Here is an 11,223-nt window from a genome sequence, read left to right as displayed (position 1 = left end):
AGGAAAAAATGGTTTTAGGGAATTATTAATCACACATTATTAATCAAACTGACAGCAAAATATGTAATTCCTACATAAATTAAATACATATTTTATGATATTTATATCATACATAAATCAAATAAGATCGATTTATATGTAAGCTGAGTACTTGACGAATGGCAAACCCGTCACCTGGCAACGCTGCGACATATGGCAACGCTGTTTGTGACGGCACAACAAATCAGAGCATGTAGTTGCTGCCCGGCAAGTGTCACATTGGGTTTCTTTGCTCTCGTGCTCTTCTAAACGCCGCGCAGCATGCTTATTAATTAACAACAGGGCAACATCAACGCCAAAATCATCAGATAAAACATTTAACAATTGTATTAAACAGTTGCTATAAACATTAAGCAGCGTTGCTCGCTACCGGAGCGCTATAACTCAATCGGCTCGGACAACGGAGCATCCCATAAACTGTGGAGCGAATGTTGCGCAACCCTTTGCTCTGTCCGCGTGCTATCATAACAACATTATCACCATAATCACGCCATCAGAGCCGTAGTCTACGCTGATTGTTGAAGACTTGCTGTAGCAGAGACATGGTAAAACGTTCCAGCGCACACGGCACGGCAGCCGCCGGCGATGGGCAACAGGGTGAGGAGCGGAGCAGCTCCGGTGGCGACAAAGCTGCCGCATCCACAAAATACATATCTGGCGCAGCCAGTGCACCAGCCACGCCCACTAAACGCAACGACAATGGCAAAGTGCGAAAGGAGGAAATCGCCCAGACTTTTGTCATTGTCAACGAACGTCCCGTGGATGACATTTCTTTGGATTTCTTTTACAAGCCCCACACCATCACACTGCTGGCCGTCTCGGTGCTGGCGGTCATGTATTTCGCCTTCGTCAGGTAAGTGCAGCTCAGCCAAAGGAGATTAGTGCGACCGTCCCTCCGTCCGTCCGTCGTGCACATTTATCGATCTTTCTATTTTCGTCAGCCACGCTATGCGCGACCAAGCATCAGCAGCAATTCGCGCATTAACTTGGTCAACGGGCCGTCAAAAAGCAATTGTTGCGCCTGGCGACATGCGCCCGTCAGCCTTGGTTGACTATTTAAGTACTTTCGAAATTAACAAAACAGAAAAAAATTTGTGATTAAAATGTAGAGATGAACGCGTGAGGCGCACAACAGTGGGAAGTTGTTAAGATGAGCACGAGCTCATTCTGATTAAGGATGGACTCCAATAGGAATATGAAAAGAATGTTGGATACACATCAAATTTAACGGATAAACAAAACTGCAACTAAATACAAGTTATCAATTTAAGTATACAATATATTAAATTTTAATTTAATTATTTCTCAATCAACATATGTTTACATATTCAAAAACAGTATCAATTAATACATATGAATATGAATTATTCATGAATTTCAAAAAGTTCAGTCCTTGCAATAGTTCTTATCAGTTATTTTTCGTGCTTCAAGTGCGCATCTCTAACTTCGAAAAGATCGAAATTGAACAGAGTAGAACATGCGGTTGCCAAATGTGTCGTCGTCGTCAACGTCGACGTCGACGTGGGCATTGAAGACCCTCCTCCCCATGGTTCCGTAACAAATCTCGTTTTTATCAACAATAGGCGCCAAATCGTTTCGATTTCAAACAAAAGGTCACTTAGCCCAGTACAAAATATAACAATAATTAAATAGTCAAAGTCCGGAACTGATTAGGGCCACTGAAATGGAAATCATTACAAGACTACTATAAGCTATAACCCATTAAGCTAAAAACACAATTTAATTACACTTCTAGGAACGAGGCGAATCTAGATGATAACATTTGGTCGGGCCTGATGTGCATTGTGTTCTTCTTTCTGATTGTTTCGGTTATCGCATTCCCCAATGGGCCGTTTACACGCCCCCATCCAGCGGTATGGCGCATCCTGTTTGGCTGTTCCGTGCTGTACCTGCTCATGCTGCAGTTTCTCATGTTCCAAAATTATCCAACAATACGAAGCATATTCTATTGGATCGATCCAAAGCTGAAGAACTTTCACATCGACATGGAGAAGGTGAGTAGTGAGACCGCTTAAGCAGCTGAGGCAATACTAACACTATATTTTCCTTCAGGAATATGGTGTCAATTGCTCGGACGTTAGCTGGGAACGTGTCAAGGGTCATTTGGATGTCTTTGCTTGGGGCCACTTTCTGGGCTGGGCCTTCAAGGCCATACTTATACGTCACATGGGCATACTGTGGGCCATCTCGGTGATGTGGGAGATAACTGAGATAACATTTGCCCATCTGCTGCCCAACTTCATTGAATGCTGGTGGGATGCGCTCATCCTGGACGTGATCATCTGCAATGGCCTTGGCATTTGGGTCGGTCTCAAGATCTGCCAAATACTCGAGATGCGCGAATACAAATGGGCCAGCATCAAGGATATATCGACGACTACGGGCAAAATAAAGCGTGCCATGCTGCAATTTACGCCGGAGAGTTGGTCGGCCATCCGCTGGCTGGATCCCAAATCGACAGCAATGCGTTTCGCTGCCGTCATGCAGTTGGTCATCTTCTGGCAGGTCACCGAACTGAATACGTTCTTCTTGAAGCACATCTTTGAGATGCCGCCAGATCATTTTATTGTCATTGGACGATTGATATTTATTGGACTCTTTGTGGCTCCCTCCGTGAGGTATGTAAATTTAGTTAGTTCCATGCAATTGGTATATGTTAATTGAATTGCACCTTTCAGGCAATACTATGTGTACGTGACCGACACGCGCTGCAAACGCGTCGGCACCCAGTGTTGGGTTTACGGCGCCATTATGGTCTCCGAGGCCATTCTGTGTATTAAGAATGGCAAGGAGTTGTTTGAGCGCACGCAAGCCATCAACATTGTGATTTGGCTGACCGTGCAGGTGCTAATATCGGTGTCGTTCGTCTACGTGGCCGTCGTCTGGCAGGTGAGTACAATATGAGGAAATGCCATAAATATTATATTCATTATAATCGACAACAATTTCTGCTGCCCACAGCAACGACAACTGAAGAAGTCTGAGGCACAGGCACAGTCGGCGTCAGGTCTTAGTAAACGAGCCGGAGACAGTCCACAAGGCACACCTGCGAAAGGTAAGTCCAGCCTATATTTTAACTAGCGCACCTTTGCACTCGCCTTGGTTTTGAATGTTATATTTGCTATTTTGATGCATTTGGCTCTCTGTTCTCTGTGTAAGCTGCAACTACAACTCATTTCACTCTCATTTCGACTTTTCTTTTACTCTCCGTGGAATTGCATTCTTCGTGTGCCACGACTTAAATCCTTTGATGGACCTGGCACAGCGCACTACGATATTAAAATTAAAATTGTTTAAATCTTTACAATTCAATTTTTAAATCTTTACAATTATCATTTTTTATTTTTTGTTTCTTCCCATTGTTTTTCTAGGTAATTTGTCGCCGGTGAAAGAGAAGAAAATCAAATGAAGCCATTTTAGTAAAACCAAAAAATGTTAAAGTAACGAAGAGTAAAGCAAAAATACGGAGTAATGAACAGAAAAAGAAAATTCTTAAAAAATATTTGTGTGTACATACAATTTATGCAAACTGTACTGATTAAATTAAATTTATATTGTGTATATGTATGTATAATTGATATTAAATCTGTTAATAAGCAAACAACCGAATGAATGAAAAAGAAAACAAGAAATCTATCTCTAAAACTAGATTAATACATTTTTTTAACATCGCCCATTTAAGAGCTGTATAAGTAAATCATATTAATAATAATACAAATTATATTGTTTTTCAAAAAAATACATACTATATATAAAGTTATATATAATTGTAAATTACTGTACAAAACACTAGACTAAACCTCAAAGCATGCCGAAACGGTGCTACGAACTGCGTCTCGTGCATAAGGTATATAAGAGAGGGAATACCAGGTCATGGCCAGGGATTGAATGATTATGAATATAAGCGTAAGTCCGGCCTTTTTTAACTAAAAAAAAAATGAAAAAAAAGAAAAGCAAAATAAAGACAACAATCTCAACTCGATAACGATTTTTGAAAACAACTAAAAAATAAATAATAATCTACCACAATAGCTGAGACGAATGTCATGACAAGTGAGACGATGACGATGCTGGTGGCTATCAGTCGGGTTTCGGCAAACATTTTCTTGATCTGCTTGAGGGGACCCATGAGGAAGCACGTGCTGCAGCAAAGCAAAGTAATTAGCCAGCAAATGCGAAATTTCATTGAGCCACTCACCTGGCCATCGAGATGATATTGCCCAGTGTATAGAATACAGCGAAGACGACAATGCCACGATGCAGAAACAAAGCAATAGAGCCGAGAAAAGACAATAGTATGCCCAAAACGAAACATACACAAAACGCTTTGATGCGAGTGCTCCAGCTTAATGTTGACATATCATTAATCTGTTTGTAGTTGAATAGTAAATCCATTCATGATAAGGCGGTTGAATCACAGATCGGTCATTGATCGTCGTAAATGGAATGCAATTCAAACACATGTTGGTTCCAGCGATGGTAGCGCAGAAATTCGCATGACGCACAAGCGTAGGCAAATTAATTCAGTAAGTTATAAAAAGTTGATAAATAACTTAGTATGGTTTCACCTGGGTGATGATGCTGCTTTCTTCCTCCGGTGTGCGGTCATCGCCGCTAAGAACACGACGTAACTTATCCATTATTGCGGTCCTTAACAAATTATTTATCTAATATATATAATTGCTGCTATGCAAAAATTTAATTCTATGTGCTAAATTGAATTCTGTTATTGAACTAATTTGTTAGAACACAAAAGAAACACACGATCGGAATGTCTGATTAGAGTAGGTCTATTAGGCGATGTATCGATATTTCTGATACAATAATTGTGCGAATTTTTCAACACTACTTTGTCTTTCATGTATTGGAACTGAAACTTCTGGCAGCTCTATCAGCTGTTGCCATGCTTTGCACTTGGGTACGTAACATAACAAGAATTCGGAAAATAACAAAATGTTATCAAATTAGTGAACAAATAAGACATATACGTGCACTTAAAAGAGTGCAAAGTGATGTTATCGTGCCACTGGAACAATCAGATGTGGCACAGCATGATAAACCAACCGAAAAGAGGCTCGCCGAACCGAATGAGAAACAAAACAACGCTGTTGCACTCGACTTTGGCATTCGGGAGGCGCACGTGCCCACCTTTAATCTAGCTGCCCATGTGAACAACTCGAAAACATTGCAGCAGCTGCTTAGTCTGGGCGTTAATCTGCACAGCATTGAGCGGCGCAAAGGCTTGGGTCAGTTTGTGCTGAAACTGGACTTTGAGGAAAATGTGAAGCCCTACTTAACATTTCTGTCAGACCAAGGAATATCGGCGGATGACTTTGGTAAAATGATCACTAAAAATCCACTGATATTCAAGGAGGATCTAGATGATTTGCAAACGCGTGTTGACTACATGAAGAGTAAACGTTTCTCAGTTGAGGCCCTTCAGCGGATATTCACCAAAAACCCATATTGGTTAATGTACTCCACTAGACGTATTGATCGACGTTTAGGTTATTTCCAAAAAGAGTTTCACCTGAGCGGCCATGATCTACGCTTGCTGGCTACCAAAGAGCCACGTTTGATAACTTTCAACATGGAACATATACGTAAATCCGTGTTCACACTCCGTGAAGAAATGGGCTTCAGTAACAAGGAGCTGCAAACGTTAATTGTCCATACACCACGTCTAATGATGATCCGTAAGTAAAGCCTATATAAACGCTCCTATATATATAAACTAATTGTATGACTTCTTTTCTTTTCAGCGCCAGATGATCTTGTCGAGCGCTTTAGCTATGTGCACAACGATATGGGATTGAGTCATGCACAGATTATTCAATGTCCCGAGCTCCTTGCCTCCCGAGAGTTTCGTTTGCGAGAACGACACGAGTTTCTAAAGCTACTAGGACGTGCTCAATACGATCCGCAGAAGGACTTGTACATTTCACCAAGTGAAATTGTGCAGGGCAACAATTTTTATTTTGTAAGAAACGTGGCTAAAAGTGATTTAGAAACTTTTGATTTGTTTTTGAAAACACGGTAATTAAAGTTTGTTTGTGCGCGCAAAATCAATAACAGGGCTACACTCTTAACTGTCTGGCAACGCCGTACCAAGTTCGGTATTCTTCCTCGCATTTCGCTTCTGTTTTCGCCTTGTCGCATATTATTGTTGTGCTTGTGGGCAGTCATCTTCGTGTTTTTCGACGAGCAGTTTGTGTTTTCGCTGCATCCAGCAGCTTTAGCTGAACTACGCATTAGGTTTTTGCAGCGTGCGTAAAAGAAAAATTGTGTATTATACTTAAACTAAAAGAATGAGCATATTATAAATTAAACAGTAATACATAGAGCAGACGACAGCCGTTAAATTTAGCTAAAAGCACAATCAAGCAACAGTGCAGACGGAACAGGAACTGTAAAAAATAAAACGCATATTCTCACGCATACACTAACAAGAGACACGACACATATAATACGAAGACCCACTCACACACACATAAGTGCAATACAAGGGCCGCTCTGGCAAAAAGTTTAGTTTAATCTGCATAAATTTATTTGTGCGCCACAACAATAACAAACACGTTATCTTTTGACGACGTGTTTAGTACAAATAGAAAAAAACAACAAGAGAATTTCAACTACTGAACGAACGTAGCATACTATAAATACCAAACACAGAGAAAAACAAAATGTCTACGACACCAAAATCGACAGAAGATTTGCTGGGTGGTAAGTTTGCGATCACACACTTACACAAATACATGCACACTCACACGCATACACATCAAAGAATGTGCAAATGTGTGTGTGTGTGCTGGTATTTGTCAATAATAATAATAATAACAATGCAGTGCTTCTAGTATGACGTGTTGTTGTTATTATTGTTTGTGTTCAGTTAAAAATAGATGTTGCTTTTGATTTGTTTATGTGTCTGTATGTATTCATGTCAGTATGTCTCTCTATGGCAGTGTGTGTGTATAAGTTGGTATAACTGTAACCACATCTCCATTGCACTTGCCCATATACTATTTCAAGGCTCCAGTTTGTTATTGTCAGTCTTGTTTTGTTTTGCTTTGCTTACGAATATATGTATGTACAAGTGTGTGGCCACACGTACATATCTCTCGCTTGCGCAGCGCAGCAGCCGCCTGTCAGGCGATGACAACAACAAAGACTCGCAACTTCGCATCGAACAGAAAGCAGACAAAGAAGTGGTATATGGAAGCAACGGAATTAGCGCCCCATTCATACATTCATACATACACATACATTTGTATGTACATACGTGTACAATATGCACTTTATATTTACGGTTGTAGTTTGTATTTATCTTATTTTGGCAAATTGACGTCACGCGGCTTTTTCTGTGTATATGTTTGTTTGTATGCGAAATTTCGTTTAAAGGCAATTGTCGGAGGGCATTTGCCTTTGATTTGGCACTTGTTCTTGTTGTTTTTCGCAAAGTCCAGAAATTGCGACTTTAGCCTAGCCTATATTCGCTGCGACGCGTCGCTTGGGGTTCATTATCAAAAACGTGTGAGTGTGTTATATACATATGCATATATGATGTATATTTGTATGTAGCTTATTTACGGACACAAATGCGTGTGTGTATGTGATAAAAGTAAGCGAATCTGTGCGCCAATACCTATAAGCAGTCAACAAAAGGCGGTTCATTGGGCTGTACGCTTGACAGCCTCGGATCAGGGTTTAACAGCTGCGCATGATGCACACACACATACACATGCACTCTTCAAGCGAAAGAGATAGATACTGCAAGAAGAGAGTCGTCGTCGGGCACTTTGCCTACGTGCTGTGAGTCAGCAAGCCATGTTTGTTTTGTTTTGCTACCCTTATTGCTGTTACTGGCTTTACCATTTCGCCGTAGAACCTGTTTATGGGTCAGCTTTGTTATTGTTTGGATTTTTATTTACCTGTAGAAGACTCAGACGCAGATGAAGACGAAATTACCTGTTAGTTTTTGGGTATTTTGTTTTTCGCAATTTTGTGAAAGTCTGTCTGCGAATATTTAGTATAGTTTCGACAGGTCGTGCATCGAGATGATTGGTCTGCCACGTGAGTGTAGAGCGATTTTTTTTTTCAGACCGTGGCGTAATTGATTGACAACCGTAGAACAGTTATGTCGATTATCAGCAACTAGTACTGTCACACAGTATCATGTAATTTGCACGCTGCTCTAATTGCAATCATCATCGTTCGCCGTTCGTCGTCTGCTTTAGTTGAAAACGAAATTTTTGTTGATAGCCAGTAGACACAACAAAAAACATGCATGGGTAATACACTGAAACGGAAATTGTGTTTTGTTTGCGTTATCAATGGGGGCGCACGCTCGTACACACACACCCACACACACAGAACGCACACATACAGAAAGAGATATATACGTGCATTTATACCTTGCACAAAACAAACAAAGGCAGTGGAGGCGGTTGTTTTGGTAGTTTTGTTTACGCTGTTAAAATTAACAGCTCTGTTAACGTGCAGCGCAGTGGTATGAAACGCCAAAAACAGCCGATAAGCAGACAAAATAAATGGGGCCACGACATCTGCCCACGCACGGTTAAACTTTAGCGTAGCAAAGTGAAGCTAAATAAAGAGCCAAAACAAGCTAAAGAAGTGAATGCTTTTAACTCTAGCAACGGAAGAGAGCATAATTTGGCGGGCTCTGTTACACTGTAGACTAAAAAGCGAAAGCAAGCTAAACCGTGAATGCCGCCATGTAAGGAGAGAGAGAGCAAGCATTAAATGCTGGACTCTGCTATGAAATGAAATGTAAAGCCAAAACAAGCTAAGGAAGAGAGAGAATCAGCAGCCGGTCTGGCTGCGGCATTCTGTTATACACATAAAATCTATTATACGATGCGTCAGCCAGTTCCATCAATACGCAGCTGCTTGAAAATAATAAGCGCTGCTAATAACAGAGTCTCAACTGCTAATACTTCTACTATAAAAATGTGAATTAACACACGGTTAAATAATCATGTTAAAGCTAAATCCTGCTAAATGCAAGAATATGCAGAAATTTGATATGATGATTAAGCAACTTTCATTACGAATTCATTATCATCTTCATAAATAACTTTGACTGTCCTTTGTTTGCAGAATCTTGGATCGAATTGAGCGCAACAGCTGCCATGGCTGGCATAAAGAGTCCCGACAGAATTACACCTCTGCCATTTGCCAGTGGGGAGGAATATTTACGTTTGCTGCGCGAGGCGCAGCGCGAATCAAATCAGTCCAGTCGCGTCGTGTCTCTGGCCAGCTCGCGTCGCGACACGCCCCACGACAGCCCCAAGAGTCCGCCAAACAGTCCGCAATCGGAGCTGTGCCCGGACGACGAGCTGCGAAATGTGTATATCAATTATTGGACTAAGGTGAGTCAAGAAGATAAAGATTAACTTGACCTTGTCACTTTGGAGCTTGAACTAATTATATATGCATCAACCGAAACAGAATAGCGACAAACAAAACACCGATAATGGCGATTGGTTGCAGAACTGGAACCGCGGCACCGATGAACAGCCACCGAAGTAAGCGACATTGTTGTTTCGCATTATTATATTGGTTTTTCAATGCCTTTTATTTATTTCTTATTCGCTGCTGCTGCAGAGATTGGAAATTTGAGCGCTCCAATGACGATGATGATGACGAGAAGAAGAAGAGCTCGGGTTACTCTATACGCTTAAAGCGTCTGGGCGCCAACTCGTTGTTCTCCCGCGAAATATTGTACTCATTGCTGGTCACTAATGTGCTCTCATTGCTCCTGGGCGCTGGCTTTGGGTAAATTATATAAATCAATTTTGTGTTGAGTGATACTACAAAAAAAAATTGTTCCTCCTTTATTTATAGCCTTTGGCTGAGCAAGCGCGGAATACTCCTCACCCGCGTGGTCATTGACTGAAAGACACTATAAATAACATAAACACGACGTTTTAATCAACAACAATATGCACATCATAACCATTTACCGACAGGCGAAACAGAACATTAAACGTTCCATTTAGAGTGAAGAAGCAGTGTCAACAACCAGCCAAACGTATTCCAGCCCACATAACACAACGCAACACAAAGAAACAAATAATCTACAGCACATTATGTCCATAAAATACATCTAATGATAGTAGAGTACATAAGCATAACTATGTAATTTGTAAGCAACAAGCTAACGGCTAGGCAAAGGGATTCAAACTGATTTTTCTATATACACATCAATTTTATACAGTTTTTATATAAGGAAAACAACAGCTTCATCAACACGAACTAAACTCAAAAGAAACAGAAGAGCGATCTAAAGCTTATTTAATATCAATCATTGCAAAAGATTTGTCGCTCTTTCAGAGTTTAGACAACTATACATACAATCATCATTCGCCAAAAAAATATATATAAAAAAGCAAAAACAACAAAAATGCATTCTAAGAACTTTGACTTTAAATATATACGTATATATATACACACATATATATATTCATATAGACATATTATAGCTGAATCGAGTAGAAAGAAACATATGTATGTATATCAATCATTATAATTTCTCCTCTTATTTTCTAGCATAGAAGAGTGAAAAGTGAAAACTGAAAAGTTCGGTATGCAGCTGCGGCTATCCCCGAAATAAAAATGCATACAAACAACACACACATACACACATTAGCCTTAAGTTAAGAATGTAACCGTTTTTATATTAAAAATATTTTTCAACACGTATTTAAAACCGACTCGAAATGTATTTTTGTTACTTGAACTTGAAGGCAGAGAAACAAAATCAAAATAACAGAAAGAGTACATCAGGTGATAGAAGCAGTTTGTATAGATTATATATGTATATATATATATTTATGTATATATATTAGATTTGTGATGATTCACTTAGACGTCAACAAATGAGTAATAAACAATAATTTGCCGCTTTCGTCATACAATATTTATAGGAAATTTTGCTTTTGCCTGAATGTAAGATATGAATTAGCTATGTATCAGCAAAGCTCTTTTGATGAAATATATATGTAGATTTTAATGATAAATTAGATTAGACATTGTTGAACTTGTAATTGCGTTTTAAATAGCTTTCACTTAGTTGTCAACAAATGATTAATCGAACATTTTTTACTTTCGCCATATCTATAGGAAATTTTGCATTTGTTTATA

The 11,223-nt window shown here is 39.7% G+C and overlaps 4 protein-coding genes across 6 annotated transcripts; 3 read left to right on the top strand and 1 right to left on the bottom strand.

Annotated features, from left to right (window-relative positions):
• Positions 1-211: 211 nt before the first annotated feature.
• LOC6582581 (phosphatidylserine synthase) lies at positions 212-3,820 on the top strand. The gene is made up of 6 exons (XM_002008245.4): positions 212-892; positions 1,796-2,054; positions 2,113-2,678; positions 2,739-2,949; positions 3,022-3,115; positions 3,432-3,820. The coding sequence occupies exons 1-6, from the start codon at positions 582-584 to the stop codon at positions 3,467-3,469; spliced, it is 1,479 nt and encodes a 492-aa protein (XP_002008281.1). The 5' UTR covers positions 212-581; the 3' UTR covers positions 3,470-3,820.
• On the bottom strand, positions 3,695-4,839 carry LOC6582580 (vesicle transport protein SFT2A). The gene is made up of 4 exons (XM_002008244.4): positions 4,629-4,839; positions 4,259-4,428; positions 4,085-4,202; positions 3,695-3,986 (listed from the first exon to the last, which is right to left on the bottom strand). The coding sequence occupies exons 1-4, from the start codon at positions 4,698-4,700 to the stop codon at positions 3,855-3,857; spliced, it is 492 nt and encodes a 163-aa protein (XP_002008280.1). The 5' UTR covers positions 4,701-4,839; the 3' UTR covers positions 3,695-3,854.
• A 77-nt stretch (positions 4,840-4,916) lies between these two features.
• On the top strand, positions 4,917-6,366 carry LOC6582579 (transcription termination factor 3, mitochondrial). The gene is made up of 2 exons (XM_002008243.4): positions 4,917-5,756; positions 5,823-6,366. Exons 1-2 carry the CDS (start codon positions 4,964-4,966, stop codon positions 6,098-6,100), a joined length of 1,071 nt encoding a protein of 356 aa, XP_002008279.2. The 5' UTR covers positions 4,917-4,963; the 3' UTR covers positions 6,101-6,366.
• LOC6582578 lies at positions 6,244-10,793 on the top strand. 3 transcript variants are annotated; one of them, XM_015162519.3, is made up of 5 exons: positions 6,244-6,326; positions 9,178-9,449; positions 9,529-9,605; positions 9,685-9,855; positions 9,925-10,793. In XM_015162519.3, exons 2-5 carry the CDS (start codon positions 9,210-9,212, stop codon positions 9,974-9,976), a joined length of 540 nt encoding a protein of 179 aa, XP_015018005.1. In that variant the 5' UTR covers positions 6,244-6,326; positions 9,178-9,209; the 3' UTR covers positions 9,977-10,793. The 3 variants fall into 3 exon arrangements, with proteins under 3 accessions (XP_015018005.1, XP_002008278.1, XP_032587689.1); XM_002008242.4 differs by having other exon boundaries at positions 6,248-6,783; XM_032731798.2 differs by lacking the exon at positions 6,244-6,326 and adding an exon at positions 8,100-8,130.
• The last annotated feature ends 430 nt before the right edge of the window (positions 10,794-11,223 follow it).

The sequence above is a fragment of the Drosophila mojavensis genome, unplaced genomic scaffold, assembly GCF_018153725.1.
Source record: "Drosophila mojavensis isolate 15081-1352.22 unplaced genomic scaffold, ASM1815372v1 contig_74, whole genome shotgun sequence".
Lineage (NCBI taxonomy): Eukaryota > Metazoa > Arthropoda > Insecta > Diptera > Drosophilidae > Drosophila > Drosophila mojavensis.
The sequence above is the reverse complement of the archived record's forward strand: the minus strand, read 5'-3'. Positions and strand labels throughout refer to the sequence as shown.

What these genes read in the sequence shown, in the direction of transcription:
- LOC6582579 (XM_002008243.4), top strand. Translation starts at nt 4,964, where the DNA reads ATGCTTTGCACTTGGGTACGTAACATAACAAGAATTCGGAAAATAACA. An exon ending in ACCACGTCTAATGATGATCC is followed by an intron (nt 5,757 to 5,822) that starts GTAAGTAAAGCC and finishes TTTTCTTTTCAG; the next exon opens with CGCCAGATGATCTTGTCGAG.
- LOC6582580 (XM_002008244.4), bottom strand. Translation starts at nt 4,700, where the DNA reads ATGGATAAGTTACGTCGTGTTCTTAGCGGCGATGACCGCACACCGGAG. An exon ending in AATATCATCTCGATGGCCAG is followed by an intron (nt 4,203 to 4,258) that starts GTGAGTGGCTCA and finishes GCTTTGCTGCAG; the next exon opens with CACGTGCTTCCTCATGGGTC. An exon ending in CATTCGTCTCAGCTATTGTG is followed by an intron (nt 3,987 to 4,084) that starts GTAGATTATTAT and finishes TTTTTTTTTTAG; the next exon opens with TTAAAAAAGGCCGGACTTAC.
- LOC6582581 (XM_002008245.4), top strand. Translation starts at nt 582, where the DNA reads ATGGTAAAACGTTCCAGCGCACACGGCACGGCAGCCGCCGGCGATGGG. An exon ending in TTCACATCGACATGGAGAAG is followed by an intron (nt 2,055 to 2,112) that starts GTGAGTAGTGAG and finishes ATTTTCCTTCAG; the next exon opens with GAATATGGTGTCAATTGCTC. An exon ending in ACGTGGCCGTCGTCTGGCAG is followed by an intron (nt 2,950 to 3,021) that starts GTGAGTACAATA and finishes TGCTGCCCACAG; the next exon opens with CAACGACAACTGAAGAAGTC.
- LOC6582578 (XM_002008242.4), top strand. Translation starts at nt 6,744, where the DNA reads ATGTCTACGACACCAAAATCGACAGAAGATTTGCTGGGTG. An exon ending in GACAGAAGATTTGCTGGGTG is followed by an intron (nt 6,784 to 9,177) that starts GTAAGTTTGCGA and finishes CTTTGTTTGCAG; the next exon opens with AATCTTGGATCGAATTGAGC. An exon ending in ACCGATGAACAGCCACCGAA is followed by an intron (nt 9,606 to 9,684) that starts GTAAGCGACATT and finishes CTGCTGCTGCAG; the next exon opens with AGATTGGAAATTTGAGCGCT.